General features: G+C 42.5%; 1 protein-coding gene across 2 annotated transcripts in view; it reads right to left on the bottom strand.

The window, feature by feature from the left end:
* LOC309966439 (up-regulator of cell proliferation) overlaps positions 1-25,206 on the bottom strand; it is a 93,116-nt gene that overhangs the window by 6,772 nt on the left and 61,138 nt on the right. For both annotated transcript variants that reach the window (XM_082846495.1, XM_082846494.1), the window contains one exon: positions 10,640-10,710. Coding sequence is in view for 1 of the 2 variants with exons in the window: in XM_082846494.1 (XP_082702620.1) it covers positions 10,640-10,710 (71 nt within the window). In the remaining variant the exon portion in view is untranslated. The remainder of the gene's footprint in view (positions 1-10,639; positions 10,711-25,206) is intronic.

Genomic DNA, 25,206 nt, shown 5'->3' with positions numbered 1-25,206 from the left:
TCTTTTCAATTATTAAAGTAGCCAGTACTCACGTTGTAGGGTTTTTCACCACATTTTGGAATGTTTGTTATTGGGCAGTAAATGGACATTTAAGACACTATTTGACACCTTGGGGCTGTTAGTGTTAAGAATGAGCTACGGACACCGACATGCAAAAGAATGAAGTTGGACTCCTACCTCACACCATATATAAAAATTAACTCAAAATGTATCAGTGACCTAAATATGAGCTAAAACCATAAAACGCTTAGAGGAAGACATGAGGGTAAATCTTCATAACCTTGAATTTGGCAACGGATTCTTAGGTTATGACACCAAAAGCACAGGCCACAAAAGAAAAAACACATAAACTGGACTTCATCAAAGTAAAAACCTGTGTGCATCAAAGAACATTATCAAGAAAGTGAAAGACAACCTACAGAGTGGAGAAAATATGTGCAAATCATATGTGATTGGGTCTAGTATCTAGAATACATAAACAACTCTTACAACTTCATAACAAAAAAGACAAAAAAAACTCAATTAAAAAATGGGCAGGGCTCCCCTGGTGGCGCAGTGGTTGAGAGTCCGCCTGCTGATGCAGGGGACACGGGTTCGTGCCCCGGTCCGGGAAGATCCCACATGCAGCGGAGCGGCTGGGCCCGTGAGCCATGGCCACTGAGCCTGCGCGTCCAGAGCCTGTGCTCCGCAACGGGAGAGGCCACAACAGTGAGAGGCCCGCGTACCGCTAAAAAAAACCCAAAAAACAAAACAAAAAAAAATGGGCAAAGAACTTGAATAGACATTTCTCCCAAAAGATATACAGATGGCCAACAAGCACATAAAATGATGCCCAAATTCATTACTCACTAGGGAAATCAAATCAAAACCACAGTGAGATACCACTGCACACCTACTAGGATGGTGATTTTTAAAAAGGGATAGAGGGGCTTCCCTGGTGGCACAGTGGTTGAGAATCTGCCTGCCAATGCAGGGAACACGGGTTCGAGCCCTGGTCTGAGAGGTTCCCACATGCCGCGGAGCAACTGGGTCCGTGAGCCACAACTACTGAGCCTGCGCATCTGGAGCCTGTGCTCCGCAACAAGAGAGGCCGAAATAGTGAGAGGCCCGTGCACCGCGATGAAGAGTGGCCCCCACTCGCCGCAACTAGAGAAAGCCCTCGCACAGAAACGAAGACACAACACAGCCAAAAATAAATAAATTTATAAAAAAATAAAAATAAAAAAAATTTTTAAAAAAGGGATGGAAAATAACAAGTATTGACAGGATGGGGAAAAACTGGAACCCTTGTACCTTTCTGGTGGAACTGTAAGTTGTGCAGCTGCTGGGGAAACAGTTTGGCTGTTCCTCAAAAAGTTAAACACAGACTTACCATTTGACTGAGTAATTCCATCAGAGGTGTATACCCAGAAGAAGTGAAAACAGGGACTCAAACAAGTACAGGTACATGCATGTCCATAGCATCACTGTTCACAATAGCCAAAATGTGGAAACAACCCACATGTCTGTCAACAGATGAATGGATAAACAAAATGTGGTCTATCCATGCAATAGAATATTATTCAACCTTAAAAAGGAACAACATGGACGAACCCCAAAACACTAGGCTGGGTGAAAGAAACTAAACAAAAAAGGGCCCATATTGTACGACTCCATTTATAGGAAAATACAGAATAGATAAACAAAGGCTTAACATAGGTTGGTGGTTCCTATAGGGACTGGGAGGAAGGAGGGATGGGAGAAACTGCTTAATGGATACACAGTTTTACTTTCAAGTGATGGAAATGTTTTGGAAATGAATAGATAAGTGGTGATTTCACAACTTTGTGAATGTACTAAATGTCATAGGATTATTCGCTGTAAAATGCTTTTTTCCCCAATATTTTTCCTTTTTAAAAATTGCATTAAAATACACATAATATAAAATTTACTACCTTAAACATTTTTAAGTGTATAGATCAGTGGCATTAAGTATATTCACATTGTTGCACAGCCATCACCACCATCCATCCCCGTAACTCTATTCATCTTGTACATACGGAATTCTATACCTATTAAACAATAACTCCTCAATCTCCCCTCTCCCCAGCCCCTGGCAACCACCATTATATTATACTTTCTGACTTTATGATTTTGTCTACTTAACTCACATAAGTGGACGCATACATTATTTATCTTTTTGTGACTGGCTTATTTCACTTAGCATAACGTTCTCAAGGTTCATCCATGCTGTAGCATACCGTAGAATTTCCTTCCTTTTAAAGTCCGAATAATATTCCGTTGTATGTATATACCACATTTTGGTAATCCATTCATTCACTGATGGGCACTTAGGTTGCTTCCATGTTTTAGTTATTGTGATTAATGATGCTATGAACCTGGGTATACAAATATCTCTTTGAGACATTGCTTTTGATTTTTTTGGGTATATACCCAGATGTGGAATTGCTGGATCATATGGTAGCTCTATTTTTAATTTTTTGAGGAGCCTCCATACTGTTTTCCACAGTGGTTTCACCATTTTACATTTCCACCAACAGTGCACAAGGGTTCCAATTTCTCCACATCTTTGCCAACCCATGTTCTTTTCTGTTATTTTTATAGTGGCCATCCTAATGGGTGTGAGGTGGTATCTCACTGTAGTTTTGATTTGCATTTCCCTAATATAATTAGTGATGTAGAACATCTTTTAGAGTGCTTATTGTCTATTTGTATATCTTCTTTGGAGAAATGTCTATTCAAGGACTTTGCCCATGTTTGAATCAGGTTTTTTTTTATTGTTAAGTTTTAGGAGTTCTCCATATATTCTGATATTAATCCCTTACCAGATATATGATTGCAAGTATTTTCTCCCACTCTGTGGGCTGCTTATACTCTGTGGATAGTGTCTTTTTGATGCACAAATTTTTAAAATTTCCATGAAGTCCAATTTGTATATTTTTTCCTTTGTTGCAGGAGCCTTTGGTGTTACGTCCAAGAAATTGTAGCCATATCCAAATTCATGAAGCTTTTGTCCAAAGTTTTCTTCTAAGACCGAGTTTTCAGTCTTACATTTAGGATTACATTCATCCATTACGAGTTAATTTTTGTATACGGTTTTAGGTAAGAGTCCAACTTCATCTTTTGCAAGAGAATACCCAATTTTTCCAGGACTATTTGTTGAAAAGACTGTCCTTTATCCATTGAATGGCCTTGGCACCCTTGTCAAACATCATTTGACTGTATATGCAAAGGTTTATTTGTGAGTTTCCTATTCTGTTCCATTGGTCTGTATATCTGTCTTTATGCCAATATCACATTGTTTTGATTACTGTAGCTCTGTAGCAGGTTTTGAAATCAGAAATTGTGAGCCTCTAGTTTGTTCTTCTTCAAGATTGTTTTGGCTATTCACTGTCCCTTGAGATTCCATATGAGTAGAATGAATTTTATATTTTTGCAAGAACTGTCATTGGGTATTTGATAGGAATTGCACTGAATCTGTACATTGCTTTGGGTAATATTGACATTTTAACAATGTTAAGTCTTCTGCGGGGAAAGGCAAGATAGGGGTAGGGGATTAAGAGGTACAAACTACTATGTATAAAATAAATAAGCTACAAGGATATATTGTACAGCACAGGGAATATAGCCAATATTTTATAATACCTATAAATGGAGTATATAACTTTAAAAAATTGTGAATCACTGTTGTACACCTGAAATTTATATAATATTGTAAATCAACTATACCTCAATAAAACAAACAATATTTAGTCTTCCAGTCCATGAACTTGATAACTCTTTCCACATATTTATATATTCTTTAATTTGTTTGAAAAACGTTTTATAATTTTATTGTACAACTCTTTCACCTCCTTGTTTAAGCTAATTCCTAAGTATTTTATTCTTTTTGACACTATTGTAAATGAAATTGTTTTTGTAATTTCCTTTCCAGGTTCTTCATTTTAGTATAAAAATGCAATTGAGTTTTGTGTGTTGGATTTGTATCCTGCTACTCTGCTGAATTCATTTATTAGTTCTAATAACTTTATGTGTGGATCTTCAGGATTTTCTATGCATAAGGTCATATCATCTGCAAAGATAATTTTACTTCTTCCTTTCCAATTTGGATGCCTTCTTCTTGCCTAACTGCTCCGGCTAGAACTTCCAGTACTAGACAGAATAGAAGTGGTAAAAGCGGGCATCATTCCCTTATTCCTGATCTTAAAGGAAAAGCTTTCTGTTTTCACCATTAATGTTTATTGTGGGTTGTTCATATAAGTCTTTTATTATGTGAAAGTAGTTTCCGTCTCTTCCTACTTTGTTGAGTGGTTTTTTTGTGTGTGTGATGAAAGGACATTAACTTTTGTCAAATGATTTTTCTACATCAGTTGAGATGATCACGTGGGTTTCTTTCTCCTTCATTTTGTTGATGTGGTATAGTACATAGGTCTATTTTCATATTGTTAAATCATCCTTGCAATTCAGGAATAAATCCCACTTGGTCATGGTGTATCATCCTTTTAATATATTGCTGCATTCTGTCTGAATATTAGTGTTTTGTTGAGGATTTTTGCATCAATGTTCATAATGGATATTGGTCTGTAGTTTTCTTTTCTTGTAGTGTCTTTATTTCGACTTTGGTGTCAGGATTACGTTGGCCTTAGGAATGAGTTAAAAAATGTTCCCTCCTTTTCAATTTTTTGGAAAAGTTTGAAAAGGGTTGTATTAGTTCTTCTTTAAATGTTTGGTAGAATTCACCAGTGAAGCCATCAGGAGCAGGGCTCTTCTTTGTTGCAAGGTGGTTTTTTTGTTTTAATTATTGTTACTGATTCAATCTGCTTACTCGTTATAGGTCTATTCAGATTTTTTATTTTTGTGTGATTTAGTCTTGTTAGGTGAGGTCTATTCAGATTTTCTGTTTCTTTGTAAACTTTGTGTTTCTAGGAACTGTCTTTCACCTAGGGTTATCCAATTTGGGGGCATACAATTGTTCATAGTACTCTATTTTTTATTTCTAAATGTCCCCACTTTCATTTCTGATCTTAGTAATTTGAGTCTCTTCCCTATTTTGTTCTTAGTCCACCTAACTAAAGGTTTGTCAATTTTGTTGATCTTTTCAAAGAACCAACTTTTGGGTCACTGATTTTCTCTATTCTCTATTTCATTGACCTCCACTCTAACCTTTATTATTGCCTTCCTTGTGCTAGCTTTGCATTTAGTTTGTTCTTCTTGTCCCAGTACAACTTAAGGTTGTAAAGTTAGGCTGTTTATATGAGATGTTTCTTGTTTTTAATGTAAGCATTTATAATTATAAATTTCCCCCTCAGTACCACTTTTGATGCAGCCCATAAGTGTTAACATGGTGTGTTTACATTTTCATCTATCTCTTCTTAACTATTTTCTGATTTCCTTGTGATTTCGTCTTTGATCCACTGGTTGGTTAAAAGGACGTTGTTTAGCCTCTGCAATTTTGTGAATTTTCCAGTTTATGTTATTGATTTCTAATTTCATCCCACTGTGGTCAGAGAAGATACATTGTGTGATATCTGTCTTTTAAAAAACCACTGAGATTTACTCTGTGGTCCTACATATGGTCTATCCAGGAAAATGTCCCATGTGCACTTAAGAAGAATATGTATGCTGTTGTTGTTGGGTGGAGTGTTCTGTATAAGTCTATTAGATCTAGTTGGTTTATCGTGTTGTTGAAGCCCTCTATTTCCTCGCCTATCTTCTGGCTGGTTGTTCTATCCATTATTCTGAGTGGGGTATTCGAATCTACAACTATTATGGTAGAACTGTCTATTTTCCCCTTCAGTTCTGTCAGTTTTGGTCTCATATATTTTGATGGTCTGACATTAGGTGCATAAATGCTTATAATTATTATATCTTCTTGCTGTTTTGAAATATTTGTTAACATGTAATGTCCTTCTCTGTCTCTTGTAACTGTTTTTGATTTAAAGCCTATTTTGTCTGAAATTAGTATAGTCACTGCCATTCGGTTTTGGTAATTATTTGCATGTAATATCCTTCTCCATCCTTTTACTTTTACAAGTTTATGTCTTTGGATCTCAAAAGTGAGTCTCTTATACACTGCATATAGTTGGACCATGTGTTTTTATCAATTCTGCCAATCTCTGTCTTTTGATCGGAGAGTTTAATCCACTTACATTTAAAGTAATTACTGATAAGGAGGCACTTATTTCTGTGTTTGTGCTATAGAAACAAATTTTCTATAGACCTATAGCTTTTTGTCCCTCATTCCCTGCATTCCTCTCTTCTTTTGTGTTTAGTTGACTTTTAAGTAGTGAAATGTTTGAATTCCTTCTTGATTCCCTTTTGTGTATATTCTATAACAATTTATTTTGTGGTTGCCATGGGGATTACATTTAATGTCGTAATGTTGTAACATTCTAATTTGAATTTATAGCAGTTTAACCTCAACAACATACAAACACTCTTCTTCTTTACACTCTGTCCCCACTGCTTTTGGCTTTTGATATCACAAAATTACATCTTTATATAATGCGTGCCCCCAAACATAAACTAATAACTCTTCAAATGCATTAGTCTCCTAAATTACATACAGAACAAGATTTGGAGTTATAAACCAACAGTAATGCTAGCTATTACATTGATTTTTTAATTTAAATATATTGGTCTCTTAAATCATTTAGAAAACAAAACATGCAGCTACAAACCATTGTTACAATAATACTAGCTACTATAATTGCCCATGTATTTGCCTTTACTGATATCTTTATTTCTCCGTACAGCTTAGGGTTACGGTCTAATGTTCATCTTTGCAGCACACCCTTGAGCACTTCTTCCAGGGCCAGTCTAGTGGTCACAAACTCCCTCAGCTTTTGTTCATCTGGGAATGTCTTGATTTCTCCCTCATTTTTCTTTTTTAATTAATTAATTTATTTTTGGTATTGGCAGGCAGAATCTTAACCACTGCGCTACCAGGGAAGTCCCTCTCCCTCATGTTTGAAGGAAAGTTTTGCTGGATACATGAATCTTGGTTGACAGTTTTTTTTTTAAAAGCACTTTGAATATATCTGCCTACTATCTTCTGGCCTCCAAAGTTTCTAATGAGAAATCTGCAGATAATCTCTTTGAGGATCACTTGTGTGTAATGATTTGCTTCTCACTTGCTGCTTTCAAGATATCTTCTTTTTCTATTTCTTTTAAAAATGTAATGATAATGTGTCTTGGTGTAGGTCTCTTTGAATTCATCTTACTTGGAGTTCATTGAGCTTCTTGAATGATTACATGTATGTCTTTCTTTACATTCAGGAAGTTTTCAGCCATTATTTCTTCAAATATTCTCTCTGCCTCTTTCTTTTCTCCTTCTGGGACTCCCACATGAGTATCTTGGTCCTTTTGATGATGTCCAGTAGGCTCTATGTGCTTTTCTTCAATCTTTTCTCTTTCTGCTCCTCAGCCTTGATCATTTCCATTGTCCTATCTTCAAGTTCACTGATTCATTCTTCTGCCTGCCAAGTCTGCCTTTGAATCCTGTTAGTGAATTTTTCATTTCAGTTATTGTACTCTTCAGCTCCAGAATTTTGTTTTGGTTTATTTTTAGGTTTTCTATCTCTTTATTGATATTCCCATTTTGTTCACTCACCGTTCTCCTGACTTTCTCCATAGCTTCCTTTAGTTCTTTCAGCATCTTTAGGATTGTTGTTTTAAAGGCTTTTTCTAATATATCTGCCATAGTCTTTTCAGGGACAGATTTTGTTGATAGATTTTTTTCCTTTGAATGGGCCATACTTTCCTGTTCATTTGTATGCTTTATGATGTTTTTGTTGAACACCTCTGAATGTAATAACGTGGTAACTCTGGAAATCAGATTCTTCCACCTTACCCAGGGTTTGCTATTGTTATTTTGTGTCTGTTTTTTTGGTTTTGATTGTTGCTGGCTGTCTCTGTGCTGAGGATCAGCCTAAGGTATAAACTTAAGGTCTTCTCTGGTCTTTTCTGAGCATTTTCCTGGAAATGCACAATCACTTTCTAACTTTCCCCATATATGCAGTTGTTTCTTGGGGGGGGGGGTTGTTTTTTTTTTTTAGTTATTTATTTTTATTTTTGGCTGTGTTGTGTCTTCATTGCTGTGCGTGGGCTTTCTCTAGTTGTGGCGAGCAGAGGCTACTCTTCATTGTGGTGAACAGACTTCTCATTGCAGTGGCTTCTCTTATGGTGGAGCGAAGGCTCTAGGGCTTCAGCAGCTGTGGCACGCAGGCTCAGTAGTTGTGGCTTGCGGGCTCTAGAATGCAGGTTCAGTAGTTGTGGCGCGTGGGCTTAGTTGCTCTGCGGCATGTGGGATCTTTCCAGACCAGGGATCGAACCTGTGTCCCCTGCATTGGCAGGAGGATTCTTAACCACTGCACCACTAGGGAAGCCCCTATGCAGTTGTTTTTGAATGTTCTAGTCTTTAATGTGTGCCTTACAAAAGAGGAATAAGCAAAAAATGATGCAGAGAAGGTGTTGGCCTTTTAATTCCCCAGTAAGTCACTTCAGCTGGAGGGGGAGGGGCTTGCAACAATGTCTGGAGGTGTGACAACTGCTGCCCCCCTCTTTGTCTTCACTTCTGTGATCAGAAGCAGCCATCAGCAATTAGAGCATAGATACTTGATATTTGGAGGGCAGGGGTTTTTTGCCCACCCTCATTCCCACGAGCTGTGTCAGGTTGCTCTAAGATCATGTGCACAGCTGCCTGCCACTTGGCTGGGGGTGGGAGATGGGTAGCTGCTACTGTGTTAAGAGCTGAAACTGACCAAAATTAACTGCAGTTTACCCTCTAATTCTTCCCCTGGAAGTTGTAAGCCTTTGACAGACTCTAGAGTTCCAGAATAATTACATCAGACAGATTCTGCCAGCACAACTGTTGTCCAGGTGGGGAGAGGGATTCCTGGTGCTTCCTGCTGTGCCATCTTCCAGAATTCTCTTTAATGATTGAAAATTATCTCAGACTTGAGATAAGGCAAATACATTCTATAGGATGATTACATAAAGCACAAATCAGGCAGAACTAACCCTGCATCTATGCTTTTGGAAGTCTGGAGAGTGGTTAGCCCTGGCAGAGGCAGGGTAGGAAGTGATTAGAAGGTGGACCTCTTAGGTGATGGTTTTGTTTGGCTTCTTCTCCTGGATGCTGGTTAACTTAGGTCAGTTCATGTTTGTGAAACTTTATCAAGCTATGCACTTACAATATGGGCACTTTTCCATATGTATATTATACTTCAATACAACTTTTTTTTTAATCTTATAGATTGAAGAGCTTACTTTAAGTCTTAAAAATAAAATACGTACTGAAGAGGAATTCACATACCTCAGAAAGAAATTTTTTAAAAACAATTACACAAGCCTTATTCACTGGAGAGACACACAAAGACAGAATTTGGGGGAAGGGCCAGAAGGTCTCTGAGCCTCAGTTTCCTCAAATGAAACAAAGGACCAATAATAACTATCTTATGAGGCTGTTGTAATAGGGCAGCCTAGCTCACAGTAGGCCAGTAAGGTCGTTTCTTTTCCTCAGCCCACTCTCAAATTTTCTTGCCTGGTGTTCTATAGCAATGCCCTCTAATAGAACGTCTTGTGATGGAGCAAATGTTCTACTTCTGCACTGTTAAACATGCAGCCACTCGCTGTATGGCTACTGAGTACTTGAAATATGGCTAGTGTGAATGAGGAAGTGAATTTTTAATTTTGTTTAATTTTAAAGTGTGTGCCTAGTGGCTAGTGTATTGAGTAGCACAACTCAAGATCTTGAGACACTGAAGGGCTTTGGGCAATTACTGCTTGATCCCAACTTTGCTACGAGCCTTGACCAACCGGCCATGAACTCCCATAGTGCCAACCTTCTAGAATTTAAGTTCCATGAAGACCAGGACTTTTGGCCATTGTATTCACTATTGTTTCCTATATTCACAATCCCTACAACAAGGCCAGCACATGGTAAATAGTCAATAAATATTTGTTTGAATGAATAAAATAAAACTGGATTAACCCAAACGTATTTGCATATTTTTGTGGGGTTATTTTTGCATAATGCTATTAATATCCAATAGAACACATTCATTGTGAGAAGCACCAAACTAATGAAAGATAGATCCAAAATGAGTTATTAAGAGAAATTAAGATGTCTACAGTGTGGCCACCACACCTTAAAGATGAAGTCATAAGGGGCAGCTACAGCCCCACCCCCTCAAATCCCCAAAGAAAGAAAAACCAGCTTATAAGGACCATGATCAGGAAGACTACAAGTCCCAGTCTCCTAGGGACAGTCCCAATTCATACCTCTTGTCCCAACAAAACACACTGCTCACTCTCAGGTGTGCCCAGTTTAGAAACTAGACAGTTGCCCTCAACACAGCTCAGAATGGCAGGAACAGCAACGTGCTGAAATTGGAGTGATGTGCTCCTGGTAAAACTGTGTGGTAAATACCTTTTTAAAAGTGAATCCTGTTTTGAATATATGAGGGAAGATTAAAAGACCCTTAAATGGGTCTTCTTGTAAAAGGGAAAATAAAAACCTTATGCTTATTTATTTTGGAGGTCCATGATCCACAGCCCAGGGTGGTGCTGGGATCCAGAATCCCAATGGGCCAGAAGAAACAGATCTGCTTCCGAGTGGACAGAAGCCCAACTTTACCTGCAATGGCCACAGCTGTTCGTCTCTCAGATGCTTTTATTTCTGGGGCCACTTCTCCCAAATCTGAGTGTCTGAAACAATTTCAGAAGAAAATTATAATTAAATTAATGAAATACCACTTTCACCTATCAAATTGGCTGCACATCAAAATCTCTTGAGGAGCCTTTAGAAACCACAAATCCTGGTTACACTCCAGATCCTCGAAACCAGAATCTCAAAGCCAGGACTGGGCATCTCTGCTTTTAAAAGTGCCCACGCTGGTCTAGAAAAACCAGCACTCTCAAAAACTGTGAGACAGAGCAAACAGCCATTCAGAAAAACATAAAACTATACATATCCTTTGACCAGTAATTCCACTTCTACCCTAAGGAAATAATTAAAATTTAGTTACAAATATGTTGATGACAACTTTATATATAATAGTGAAAAACTGGACGCTTTTTTTTTTTTTCTTTTTTTTTGGTCGTGTTGGGTCTTCATTGCTGTGCACGGGATTTCTCCAGTTGCAGCGAGCGGGGGCTACTCTTCGTTGCAGTGCACAGGCTTCTCGTTGCGGTGGCTTCTCTTGTTGCGGAGCGTGGACTCTAGGCGCGCGGGCTTCAATAGTTGTGGCACGTGGGCTCAGTAGTTGTGGCTCTAGAGCTCAGGCTCAGGAGTCGTGGCGCACGGGCTTAGCTGCTCAGTGGCATGTGAGATCTTCCCGGACCAGGGCTCGAACCCGTGTCCCCTGCATTGGCAGGCAGGTTCTGAACCACTGCGCCACCAGGGAAGTCCCCTAGATGCCTTTTAAATCCAAGTACAATAATAGGAATTATGGTACAGTCTTATTCTGCAATCATTAAAAAATATTCTATGGATCTCATTTTGTGGACAAAAAGATGTATGATACATTATGGAACGATGTTAATGATATGTTCATTAGTGGGGGGAAGTCAGGTTATAGAAGAGTATGTACAGTGTGATTACTATTTAATAAAACTATGTCTATTTATCTAAAGGTGTATACAGGGAGATCTAGAAGGATGTTCATCAAAAGTTAATAGTGTGGGCAGAGAAAAAAAAAAAAGGTATTGTAATTTCTGGAGCCTGTGCTCCGCAACGGGAGAGGCCACAACGGTGAGAGGCCCGCGTACCGCAAAAAAAAAAAAAAAATTAATTCAGGATCATCCCTCCCTGCCCACACTATTTTTTTTTTTTTTTTTTTGCGGTACGCAGGCCTCTCACTGTTGTGGCCTCTCCCGTCCGGACGCACAGGCTCAGCGGCCATGGCTCACGGGCCCAGCCGCTCCGTGGCATGTGGGATCTTCCCGGACTGGGGCACGAACCCGTGTCCCCTGCATCGGCAGGCGGACTCTCAACCACTGCGGCACCAGGGAAGCCCCCTGAATTAATTTAAGTAGGCTTGATAAGTATAGTCTATTTAAGAATAAACTATTTTAGATATATCATAGGAATGAGTAAATGTGTTGATTTCATCAGAAGTCAGGGTTCCATTGCTGAAGAAAGGGTGTACAAATAAGGAATGGAGGAAGTTAGAAAAAGAATTCACAGAGGTACACTGGAACTGGAGGTACTGGTGTGTACTCGTGATTTCTATATGCATGCTCGTTGTACACATGTGTATCCATTTGTGTAAACGTGCATACATTTCCTAGCTCTGTCCACTGAAAGGGCCACGAAGCAAAGACACTATAGTACCAGTGAGCATACCAAGCACCCTTTCATATCATTCCACAGTAACAGATACCAGGTCTCCTTGGAGAAATTACAGATTCCAGGGCTGGAGCAGCAAAAGAACAAGATGAGCCTGAGCATCTTATTTCAGAAAATTAGGACGTGCTCAAAAAAAAGAAAATGCCGGGGCATGTCACAGGACACAGGAGCCAGCTTGAAGGGGATCCCACTACCAAGTGTGAGTCAATTTGGGCATGAATATAATTAAATACAGTAATTAATTTAACACCATTGAAAAACAGGTATTAATGAGCCCGTACAGATAACAAATAGATAAACAAATGGGGGGAGGGGGGAATGAGGGCTCTTGTTTATAAGAGAATGCTAATGTGAAGGGTGCTGCAGCTGGCGCAGCATCACTTTCAGAATCATCCTAATCAAGAATGGTGCAAGCTAGCACCACCGATGAATGCCAATTCTTGCAGGAAAATGTTGACAAGGAGCAAGATACTTGCCCAGGCTCAAAATGTTTCCTCACAGATTGCTTATTAGGTGCTAGGAGAAAAGCAAAACCTAGCAGTTATACTTGGCTGGGTAATCAAAGCCAGTGACCATGGGGACAGATGGCTATGTGCGCCTGCAGCTGTGGTACCCTGAGGAAGGACACATCATCACCTATACAGCATTCTGGCTGAGGATGTAGAACCCTGATCTCATCATAAGGACAAACCCAAAATGAAATGTTATGCTAGAGGGGGAGAACAATATTATCTCAAAGTATGAATGTCACAAAAGAAAAAAAAAAAGATCGAGGAAATGTTCCAGATTAAGGGTGCTAAAGAGACAAGAAAAAATGCAATACCTAACCCTAGACTAGATCCTGAACTAGGAGACATTTTGGGGTCTACTGATTAAATTGAAATATAGGTGCTGTCAATGTCACGTTTACTGATGTTGATAATTGTACTGTGGTTATGTGAGAGAATCTCTCTATTCTTAGGAAATAAGACACTGAAGGATTTAGGGATAAAGGGTGATGATGTATGCAAGTTACTCTCTAATGGTTAAGAAAAAAATTATATACATGTGTATTTGTGTGTGTGTGTATACACATGCATACGCATGGAGAGAGACAGCAAGAGAGAAAGAATGATAAATGAGAATGGTAAATGAGCTAAAATGTTAAGAATAGGGGATTCTGTATAAGGGGCCTTTTTTTTTTTTATTTTTTTTTTATTTTTTTTAAGGGGCCTTTTTAATTTTGTAATTTATCTCTAAGTAGAAATTATGTCCAAATCAAATGTTTTAAAATTAATAGTGGTTAGTTATTTCTGGGTAGTATGATATCCGTTTATTTTGTCTTATTTGAATTTTTTAAATAGAAGAGGCAAGTATTGATTTAATAAAACGAAATGAGCCATTAAAGTAATGCTGTTAGTCTGGGTCAGGGCCAGAATCAGATACGTGTGTGCCCCAAGAAAACTTGGTCATCTGCCACCCCTTCACACCAATGTTCTTCCAAGAGTGTACAGGTTTAAACTTTAGTTTGTGGCAGGCCCCCTCAGAGACAAGCAATCCAGTTCCAGTTAATTCATCAGCAGAAGAACTGTTTTGTGTTAATCAAATCCACCCTCCTAGAGGAAAGAAGGATTTCAGGATGCTTGGTTGTTATTCCAGCATGTTCCCCGAAGGTCTCATCCTTAGCCCTCTCTGAAGGGAGTTCCCGTAACCTCAGTGGTCACTGTGTTCACGGCTTTTTAGCCACTTTATCAGTGCAGAGTACTAGGCAACTCTCTGACTTAATCTGACTCTGATGCTGATAAAAATGGGACTTTTCATTGACTTCTCTTCATTTTTCTGCAAAGAACATATATTGCTTTTGTAATAAGAAAAGAAGGTAACCTTAAAAAAAGAAAACATGACTGGTTAAAAATAGTTTCCCAGTGGGGAAGAAGCAGGCCCGGCCTGGTGGTGGCATGGAGCCCTGTGCTGAGACTCAGGTAAGACACGGGCAGAGGACAGGTAGTTATACCCAGGGCGTTGCCCGGCCTCTTCCCACTGCACACAGGCTCTCAGGACACACTCGCTAGAATTTCCCAGGAGAGGAGCTTAACTCCAACCCTATATTTTCCATGCAAGAAAGTAGAAAACAAGAGTGAAATTATCACAGGGACAACCCTGAGTTTGTGCTAATTTCTGAAAATATACATATAAATCTGTTCTTGATTCTTGCCAACAAAGTTCACACCTATTTGAGTCTCTGTGTTGTAAACTGGAAGCAGAGCCAAGTCTTGCAAGAGAGAACAGCAATAGAACGTCACCTTTGTGCAATGCTTTTTAATTTACAACTCTGCTTTCAATACCTGTATGGCCTGAATTGTGTCCCCTCAAATTCCTATGTTGAAACCCTTTTGCATATATGGCCTTTAAGGGAGTAATTAAGGTTGAATGAGGTCACAAAGGTAAGGCCCTGATCTGATGCGACGGGTGTCCTATGAGAGGAGGAGACCCCCAAGAGCTTGCTCTCTCTCTGCAGGTGCACAGGAAAAGGCCAGGTGAGGACACAGTGAGACAGTGGCCATCTACAAGCCGGGGAGAGACACCTCAGGAGAAACTGAATCTGCCTGCGCTGTGATCTGGGACTCCCAACCTCCAGAACTGCAAGAAACAAACGTTAAGTTACCCAGTCTGTGGTCCTTTGTTACGGCAGCCTAAGCAGCCCAGCATCACCAAGCTAGCAAGCACAGGGCCAGAACCCGAACGTGAGTCTTCTGGTTCCCTTTCGGCTCATTATTTGTAAGGCTCAGAGAGGTTTTAGGTAACATAATTATAGCTGGTAATTACAAAAACCACAAAAAAACAGCCCATCTGCCAACTCCAAGTCTTGCCAAGTCTGCTCTTGCCTCCACAGGCAGACAAGACCAGGGGAGTGAGAACAAGCCGTGCTTCTAATGGGCCCAGACGTGAGCAGAGCGGCCTTTTACAAAGCAGTTTTTGAAAACTGCGAATGTCTTTTTCTGATTCCAAAAATAAGACAAATATACAGAAAAGTACCAAGAAAATGCCTTTGCTCTTTTGAACAATTACTCAATATGTTAACCAATCCTCCCCCACCCCCGCCTCCTACTTCTGACCTATTCATGTTGCTGTAGCTCATTGCATTAATCGATATATAGGACGACATTCTCTGCATCCCGTTTTACTTCCTCATTAAGGGCTATTTAGATTTTGGTCTTCTCCTGAGGCCCATGTTGGTCCTTTCAAGACCCCAGGGCATAGAGCCAAAAGTGGAACCCAGCGCAGGCCCCGCCTGGGGGCCACCAGCACAGAGGTCCAGCCCGGGCCTGGGCTCCTGGTCTCCATGCTGCCCAGGCCTGTAGCCTCGGTGCCGTGGCATCACGGCTCAACTTCCCTTCTGGGAGCACCTCCCCACACAGACTTCTCTCCAGGGCAAGAAGCGATCGGAATGCCACCCTGAGGGCCAAGTGTGTCTAACAGTCCTTTCTCACAAAGTTAGGAAGCAGACAGCCTGGTGTGCGCACAGGGCTCCCTTCAGGTCTGGCAGGCAGAGTCAACAATCTGACAGCCCTAGGCCATCCGCCTCACTGGCTGTCAGTCCTGGGAGACAGGGCAAGGCACACTTTCTGTGTCCTGCATTCTCTTTTTCCATTGCACAACAGAATTACCTGAGGAGCTTTCCTATTCATACCTGGAGACTCTGATTCAGGAGACCCATCTCTGAAAGGGAGGTGCCTGCTACCACCTCAGAGTTGGGCACTCCTTGGACAGTGCCCCTCAAGGCCAAGAATAAACTGCCCAAACCTTGCGAGCAGGGCTAATTCCTAGCAACAAACCTGGCTCCTTCGTTGGGTGGCACCAATAAAACAAGCCGGCATAGAAAATCTAACAAAAGGAGACTAAATACGGGGCAGTTGCTTACCATAATGTAGTTGACAGTACATTATTAATAACTTTGGATAATAGTTTGACCCAATTTTTGCTGTTTGATGCTAATAGCTTTCAAGATCTTCCCCTTCCTGACCTGCCCCACATCTGGGCCAGCAGACAAGAGAGCCTGAGGGCTCCTTTCTTTGGTGTTAGCTAGGGACCCTCACCCCATTACAACACCCCAAACAAAACAAAAAACAAAACAAAACCTGAGGCCAGTTGCTCTACCCAGAAAGCCTCACTAAATTAGTAATAAACTTTTTCAAACCCTCTTGGTGGGTTGAACTGTGTTTCCCCATAACATATGTTCAGGTCCTAACTCTCTACTATGAATGGGACCTTATTTGGAATAAGGTCTTTGCAGATCTAATTAGTTAAATTAAGATCATGTCATACAGGGGTAGGGTGAGCCCCTAATGCAATGAATGGTATTCTTATAGGAGGAAAATTTGGATACACAGGGAGAAGAACATGTGACGATGGAAGTGGAGATTGGAATGATGCATCTACAATCGAAGGAACACTGAGGATTGCTGGCAGCCGCCGAAAGGGCAGGAGAGCAGCTTGGGATAGACTCTCCCCCAGAGCCTCCAAAAGGAACCAACTCTGCTGACACCTTAGTTTCAGACACCTGGCATCCAGAACTGTGAAAAAAAGATTTCTGTTTTCTTTAAGCCTCCCAGTTTGTGGTACTTTGTTATAGCATCCCTACCAAATGAAGACAATGTATGTGTGGCTCTTGACAGCTGTATTAGTTTCTGCCTCTCTTGACATGGGTTCTCCCCTGTATGTGTCCACATATCACTCTTTTTGAAAATATTATTTATTTTTTTGGCTGCATTGGGTCTTCGTTGTGGCATGCGGGATCTTCATTGCAGCATGCGGGATCTTTTTGTTGTGGCGTGCAGGCTCTTTGTTGCGGCGCGTGAGCTTCTCTCTAGTTGTGGCGCATGGGCTTCAGAGCGTGTGGGCTCTGTAGTTTGCGGCACACGGGCTCTCTAGTTGAGGCACATGGGCTCAGTAGTTGTGGCATGCGGGCTTAGCTGCCCCGCGGGACATGGGATCTTAGTTCCCTGACCAGGGATCGAGCCCACGTCCCCTGAATTGGAAGGCAGATTCTTTACCACTGGACCACCAGGGAAGTCCCATGTCTGTGTCTCTTCTCTGACTCTTTTAAGGGCACCAGTCACTAGATTTGGGCCCACCCTAACCCAGTGCAAGTGCAACCTTATATTAAGTAATCACGTCTGCAAAGAACCTATTTCCAAAAAAGATCACATTCACAAGTACTTGGGGTTAGGACTTCAACATATGTTTCGGAGGGAACACAATTCATCCACAATATCGAAGCCAAAACTAGGGGTCATCCCACCTCTGCAAGGTGACCACATGCTTTGAAAAGTTTAAAACTCACTGTGCGGCAGTGGGGACTGGCTAAGAAAACATACATGAAAAGTTTCCATCAAACAGCACATGAGGACAAGTAGATGTCAGTTATTATAACGTAGGTAATAGACAAGCACCGTGAAGCCTGGCATTTAGTCCCTGAAATGTGCTGGCACACGCAGGGAGCGTGGCAGAGGGACCCACTGCAGTCCTGCTTTTATGCACCTAGAATTTCCTGAAGGCAGGAGAGGCAGCACACTGGGAAAGGACACACCCTTCACATGTCAGGCAAAGGTGTCCTGCCTACTGCTGTTACCCCTCCAGCAGGATCCTGGGGCAATAATCATTGCCACACCCCAACCTAAGAGTGTTGCAAGGAGAGAATCAGTGTAATGAGCAACAGGTCTTGGTCCCAGGTTCGTGCCATGTAGATTCACCATACAAGAGGAAACAGCTCTAAAATGCTGCCCCAGTCCTCCAGGAGTTTATACTAGGGTTAGGCTGGAGAGATACTATGAACACTCATTACGTGAACTCTACAAAATACAGGTATGTTAATCTTTAAAACAAAGCTGGCCACCCCTGTCCTGCACACCTAATCAGGTTGCTATAGGGACCCAGAGAGACTTACACATGTGAAGCAAGTTTATATAAGGCAGTGTTCTCTTGGATTTATCCACACATTTATTTCCCGCTAGGAACCTTTCTAGGAGTTTGGGATATATCGGCGAAGGACATAAATGTCTCTGCTCTTAGCTTACATTCAGTGAAGGGGGGGGGAAACTGACAAGAAACAATTTTTGAAAGTTTTAAATAGAAGATACATTGGGAGGTGTTAAGTGCTCTGGAAGAAAGAAAGTGTAGACTAGGATCAGGGTACCGGGCATGTGGTGAATGGGGGCACAGACTGCTGTAATTAGGTCAGGGTGGGCCTCCCGGAGAAGGGGACATGCAAGGGCAGGCTTGGTAGGAGAGGAGGGCGTAAGCCACACGGCCCCCTGGGGAGAGCGTTCCAGGTGCCATGCAGGCCAGGAGGGGCTCAGGGATCGGGGGAGGCCGGTGCAGCTGTTATGGAGTGAGCGGGGCGCAGGCGGTAAAAGAGGCCGGGTAAGACCGAACTTTCTGGCTTTTATTCTGGAGAATGGGCTGCATGCAAGTCGACATGCCTGTTTGATGTTGAGAACAGATTAGAGATGACAAAGATCAGACCTGGGTGGCGGCACCAGAGGCAACAACACAGGGCTGGGCTCTGAAAGTCTCTGTGAAGGACTGGACAGAGTGTGTGAGAAAGACAGTCCAGGAAACCTCCAAATGCTCAGCTTCAGTAGAGCTGCCACTGTCTCGAACGGGAAGTCTGTGGATGCGCATGACGGGACCCCGAGCAAGCTAGTGCTCGTGTTGTGGCCCAAGACCCGTGGACGACCTCCGTGGAGATGCTGAGCGGCACAGGGGCCGCAAAGGGCTGGGGCCGCTTAGGGAAGGCAGCGCTCCACAATGTATCCAAAAGGCCACTGTTGGCTCCCTTCCTTCAGACACACAGTCTGCCCACAACAAAGGCAGAAGCACCTTGCTATATTTATCCATGATAACAGAAAGAAATGGTGATGTGGAAGAACTACGAGATCAACTGGAAGACTGCTGTGAGCAATGAGAGAATTCGGTAAGCTGGGGGCGTACAAAACGTTCTTTTAAAACCCAACTGCCTTCTTATATACAAACAAGTTTAGCGATGTGAAAGGAAGACTCCCATTTAGAGTAACAACAAGAAAAAATTTAAGAATACACATATAAATGTGCAACATCTATATGAAAAGAATTTCTAAATACTAAAGAATATAAAAGGCTCGGACAAAGCCATATCCTTTGGGGAAAGAAAGGCTCACTATTAATTTTAAAGTCGATTCTCCCTGAATTAACCAATAAGTGAATTTAGGTTTGAAAACAGAGGAGCTGATTCTATTCAGAAATATTTGTGCAATAATAATCAGGAAAATTCTGAAAAAGAACAGGAATGAAGGCGGACAAAACCTGCAAGACAGTAAAACATAGTACAAGCCACAGTAAGTTAAGGCTGTAGCACTGGTTCATGAATAGACAAGAGTTCAGTAAAAGAAGAGCCCAGAAACAGGCCCAAATACAGGTGGGAATTTTGTCCCTGATCCAGGCAGCTCTAAACATCTGGTGATTATTCAATTACAACAACATGGAAAAAATAAAGGTAAATCCCTACTACTCCTTTCACCAAAATGAAAACAACCTGGATCTAAGAGGCAAATTAGAAAATGAAACCAAAAATGCACTGAAAGAAATATTAAAGACTTAAAACAAAGATCTCAGAGCAGGGAAGGCTTCATACAGTCAAAAGGTAAATAACAAAGGAAAAGCATTTGTAACACAAACAATGAAAGTCAGTTTTCTCAATGTACAAAGATCTACAAATCCATGAGAACGAACCAAGAATCTAAACAGAAACAAAGTAACAAAAGACATCTCCAAGAGGCATTCTGGGTTTAAAACAGAACAAGGAGGAGGACACCAATCCACACTGTGCCCTGCCTCCCGGGAGGATGCTTCTCTAAGGAGGATGCCAGTTTCTCGGACAGGAACAGGGGGCAAGGTGCCTGAGATTTCATTTATGTTCCTTTTATACCTTTTGAACTTTTTACCATATGCATATATTACTTGTTTTTAAAAGTAAGGCAACTAACAATTTTATAAAAAGTTACAACGTGGAGAATCTGGGACAGAACCACCACTTCTGAACTACATGCAGGTGGTCTCGCTCAGAATATATAGCCTCCCGGAGGGAATTCTTCTTTAAAAGAAAGAGCGCATCTAAGTTATTCCATATTCAGCCATATTTCGTAAAGGCACAATTGAAAGGACAACCACTCTGCTAATACAGACAAACCAAGTGAACACATTCTTACTTCAGTTTCATCCTGAGCGTGCCGGAGAGACAGTGCATGTGCTTTGAGATCAGAACCAAGTACTGAGTCCAACATTTTTGTTGTGCCTCAGTCACCAAATTTAAACCGACTATTCATAATGGGGTCATTTTGCATCAAGTTCTAACTTAAACTGCTTGGGTGGGCCTTGATTTCCTCACCATACAATACGGATAATAACAGTACTTACTACAGCGTTGTCGCGAAGATTCAATAACATGTTATAAGCAAAAGCACTTAGAACAGGGCCTAACAATACACTCTTTGGAAGTAGGCAGGATCTAAATTTAAAAGAACATTCCCTTGGACTGGAAAGCCCCTGCCAGGGGCTCCTGGTTGTGGATAAGAAGAGGCTCTCCTTGAGCTGGGGGCCAGGTTCGCCACACGGCACTTCATCTGATGAGCAGTAGCACATCTGCCACCTACAAGGAGGTAAGTAGGCTTTGGTGAGCTGCTCTGCAGAGCCAGGGATGGTTCAGCTACAACACCCCTCCCAGTTCTCTCGTTTTCTCCAGTGGGGACACACTGGGGTGGTTGCTGGCTCACTGGGCAACCCCAGATCTACTGGGGAAGAGCAGAGTCTGCATCCCGCTGGCAAAGCCATGTGTGTTCTCTGGAAGCCACAGCAGCTCCTGAGCAGAGGCCAAGGGCTCCCGGCTGGACCTCACCCAGGAGCAGTTACATACCTTGCCCGACTTGCTCAGTGTCTCCTCCCCACTGTGTGATCTGTGGGCCTCTTCCTCCCCACCCCTGGCCTGGCTAGAGGACCCATCCTCCACCCACTGTGAAGAGCTTGGAGCTCTTGTGGCCCATTTGGACCAGGCTAGGCTTCAGCGGGAAAGCTGAGCCCTTCCCAGAAGGGGAAGCCCAGGATCCTTTCCTTCCCCACAAAATGTTGGTGTTGGGAGAGAATCTTCCTGGACAAGGAAGACGAAAGGTTGAAGTTCAGTCCAGGGTACTTTGAAACGTCCAGTGGATGTTAATGGGAGTGCTTTCAGTTCCAGGGGAGATGAATCCTGAGGGAGTGGCCAGGAAGGCAGGTGAGGTGCTTGGTGGGGCTCCTTGCCTCCTATACTTTGACTCCAGGACAGGTCTCATTACATCACTCCTGGCCCAGTGCAGAGACTACTTAAGTGCTACAATGACCACATTTTCTGAAACAAAAACCTGAAGGTAAGAGTTTACTTAAGGATATGGATGGTTAGAATTCGATGTTCGCAACCGGATCGAAGAAATGAGGACTGACTATTTCTGAAGGAATATAGGAGTCAGGGAGGAAGTTTCTATCTTTGAACATGGGGTGAATAAAGATGCCATTAGCTTCCTATTTCTTGACTCAATAATTCCACCAGACAGGCAAAACTTTTAAAGTCTGATGTCATCACGTGTTGGGAGGTGCAGAGAGCCCTTAAAATGTGGTGGTGGAAGGGGAAGGTGGTACAATCATTAATAAGCATACTTTGGTAGTATGAGCTAAAAAAATGGGCTGGCCCTCTGACCACAGTTCTTTGTATCTACTTCAGAAAACCACTTGCGTGTGTCCAGAGGGAGACACCAAGTGTGAAGCATTATCTTACAAAGAAAACTGAAAACATTCTTAACTAAATAACATAACCATGACCCAGAATATTATATAAATGTCAAGTTTTAGGTAGATCTGTTCTTTGTTCTCACATGAAAAGCATTTTAAAGCATATTGCTGGGTGAATAAAGCAGGCTGCAGAACAGTATGAGTCCATTTACGTAAAAAAGGCGCAAATAAGTGCTTAAGGTGGCAAATTTTACATTATGTGTAAAATAATAAATTTTAAAATCTGGGGGAGGGGCTTCCCTGGTGGCACAGTGGTTGAGGGTCCGCCTGCCGATGCAGGGGACACGGGTTCGTGCCCTGGTCTGGGAGGATCCCACATGCCGCGGAGCGGCTGGGCCCGTGAGCCATGGCCGCTGAGCCTGAGCGTCCAGAGCCTGTGCTCCGCGGCGGGAGACGCCACAGTAGTGAGAGGCCCGCGTATCGCAAAAAAAAAAAAAAAAAAAAAAAAAAAAAATCTGGGGGAAAAACAGAGCAAAGAACAAATATAACATGTAAATGCAATAGAAAATGTCTGTCGAGATACCTGCCTAACTAAGATAGGCAGGGAGGTTGGGGGTAGCGGGGGGGACTCTAGTTGTATCTGTAAGGCTGTCTCTCTGATAAAAATAATGGCCTAATTTAAAAGACCCGAAAATGTTTCAAGTGGTGGTCTACAGAAAGTCAGACTACACTTGATTTTTATTCTCTGTCTTATACTTTTTTTGTTTTTCAAATTATCTACCATTAACAATCTGAAAATATATATATATTTTGCACAGTTAACTAGGTTTGCTATCTCTCTAGGTGGGTATGGATGGATGACTGTAAACTTGCTATGGCTAGGAGGCCCTTTGAGGCAGGCTGCAAATGATGAAGACTATAGACCTTGGTCCCCGGAAAATGCACACGGACCCCAATGCTGCATACGGCTTCAGGGAATGCAGGACCCTGGAAGCCCACCCAATCGTGTACCCCAGGTTAAGAACCTCTGATTTAGACATTTAAAGCTGCAGAAATGGATGCAATCATGCAGAGAACGTGTGCTAGGTAGGAATTAGCAGAGATGGGCTACGGAACCCAAGGAAACCCCAAGAATGAAGAAGCAGGCAGAGTAAAGAAGAGATGGGGGCCATAAGGAGTGAGGCCCGCAGAAGAGGGTAGACGGTAGCAGGCTGAGAGCGGTAGCAGGCTGATGAGCTCCATCTCCCCTGTCCCCTCCGCCTCTTCCATACTGCTGTCACATGGATTCCCCAAGAGCCTGATGACAAATATCCTTCAGTGAACAGTGGGCAGTAAGCCCACAAAAGGAGGCCAGGTCCTGTAGTCTGGCCCTGCCTCCATCTCTGGCCTTGTCTCTCCTTAATTCCAAACACACTGGGCTGTGAGTCATCTCAAATATATCTTTTCCTTTGATGCCTTCATTCTTGTCCTTTTCTTTTCCATAAGGCCTAGCACATTGGTAAGCTCCTCAAAAATTGTCAGAATTTCTTCTTTCCTTCTCAACTCTCTTACGGAAATTGTCACTTAGAAAAGAACACCAGATTTGGAGGCTCCTCCGTTAACAGTCCAGCACAAATCACGGCTCCCCTCCCATCCCTGCCCTGAATCTCTGGACTTATTCCTGCAGCACCTAGTCTTCTAGGCTGAATGTCTGCTGACTTGGAGAGGCCAAAGAAGCTTAGGAAACCAAGCCTCCCTGGCTAGACTCTGGTCTACCAGCAAAGCCTGCGGACATATGGAGACAAAGACTGTCCCCAAATTTGTATATACCATAATAAGTATATAGTTCATTCCATGAAACGACATAAAGTATACTAAAAACGCTGTGACCTCAGCTTTGCAATGGGTACCCCTCAGAAATAAGTACCAACTGCAGACTCATGAGATCCCTCAAAAATAGTCAGGACTGCAAATATCAAATCTGCACTTACATGACCTTCCACAGAGACACAGTTTAGGGACTACTGGCCCACAGAAGGGCACACCAGCCGAGCATTAAGTCCGCCTCTGACTTAATGTAGTGGGCTGGGGTGCCCAATGCACCATCACTTTTTAAAGGCTTCACGGCAGCCCCACACAGGCTCAGCCACCCACTACTGCCTCCGATGCGCCCTGCCTCACCCTTTCCTGACACGAGGGCCAGGAACCCAGTGGGACCTTGAACCTCTGGGTGACAGCCTGGCCTTCTGAGGGATGAGCTGTTTATTCTAATTACAAGCTCAAAGTACTGCGTACTTCTGACTGCTCCTCCCTAAATCTAGAAAGACAGCAGGTAGATGGGAAATGCCCATGACTTGGCTGGAGTCAAAACCCAGCTTGCTCTATCAAGGCCCACTGCACTGAGCCAGTTCACTCTAGTGAACTTCCCTTACCTGTAAGGGGCCTGATATCCATCTTCTCTGCCTCTCAGCCCACCATTCCCCCGACCCCACCCCGTGCGCCAGTAAAAGCCCTCTGTGATGTGCAAGGATGTGCAGCGAATTGCTACCATAACCACTAGGTCTGAGACACACTGAATGGTGGACAGCAGTCAAATGAAGCCTGTTACCAACTAAAGCAATGACCTTGAGACTAATTTTCCTCCTCTGTGAAACGTAGCTGTTGCATTAACTCTTGTCATTCCCAGCTTTCACGACTAAATTACCAAAACAAAAAGTAATCATAATGAATTGCTGAGGTTTTATTTTGCAAAAAAAAATTTTTTTTTAAATTACAAACTCAGTGGGTCACAATCATTTCCTAAAAGAAAGAACATTTTCACACCAAGACAGTGGAATGGAGGTGATGTCAGAACAGGGGCAGCCACTGTACCCGGGCCCGCGGCCCAGCCCAAGCTGGAGGCCCGGACCAGGCCGAGGCAGGGTCTGCCCCGGCCCCTGCTCCGGACGTTCGGGGACATCCAGGCTGCATCCCGACGGTGGTGAGAACCCAGCATCAACTCCAACGCGAGCAAGCGGAGAAAACAGATGCGGAAGGCAGGGCGGCAGACGCCGGGCGAGCACCAGACGCCGCGGCTCCAGGCCGGGGGCGCCGCTGGGAGG

This window comes from Leucopleurus acutus (assembly GCF_964270905.1).
Source record: "Leucopleurus acutus genome assembly, chromosome: 9".
Taxonomy (NCBI): domain Eukaryota; kingdom Metazoa; phylum Chordata; class Mammalia; order Artiodactyla; family Delphinidae; genus Leucopleurus; species Leucopleurus acutus.
This window is presented reverse-complemented; position numbering and strand designations above follow the sequence as displayed.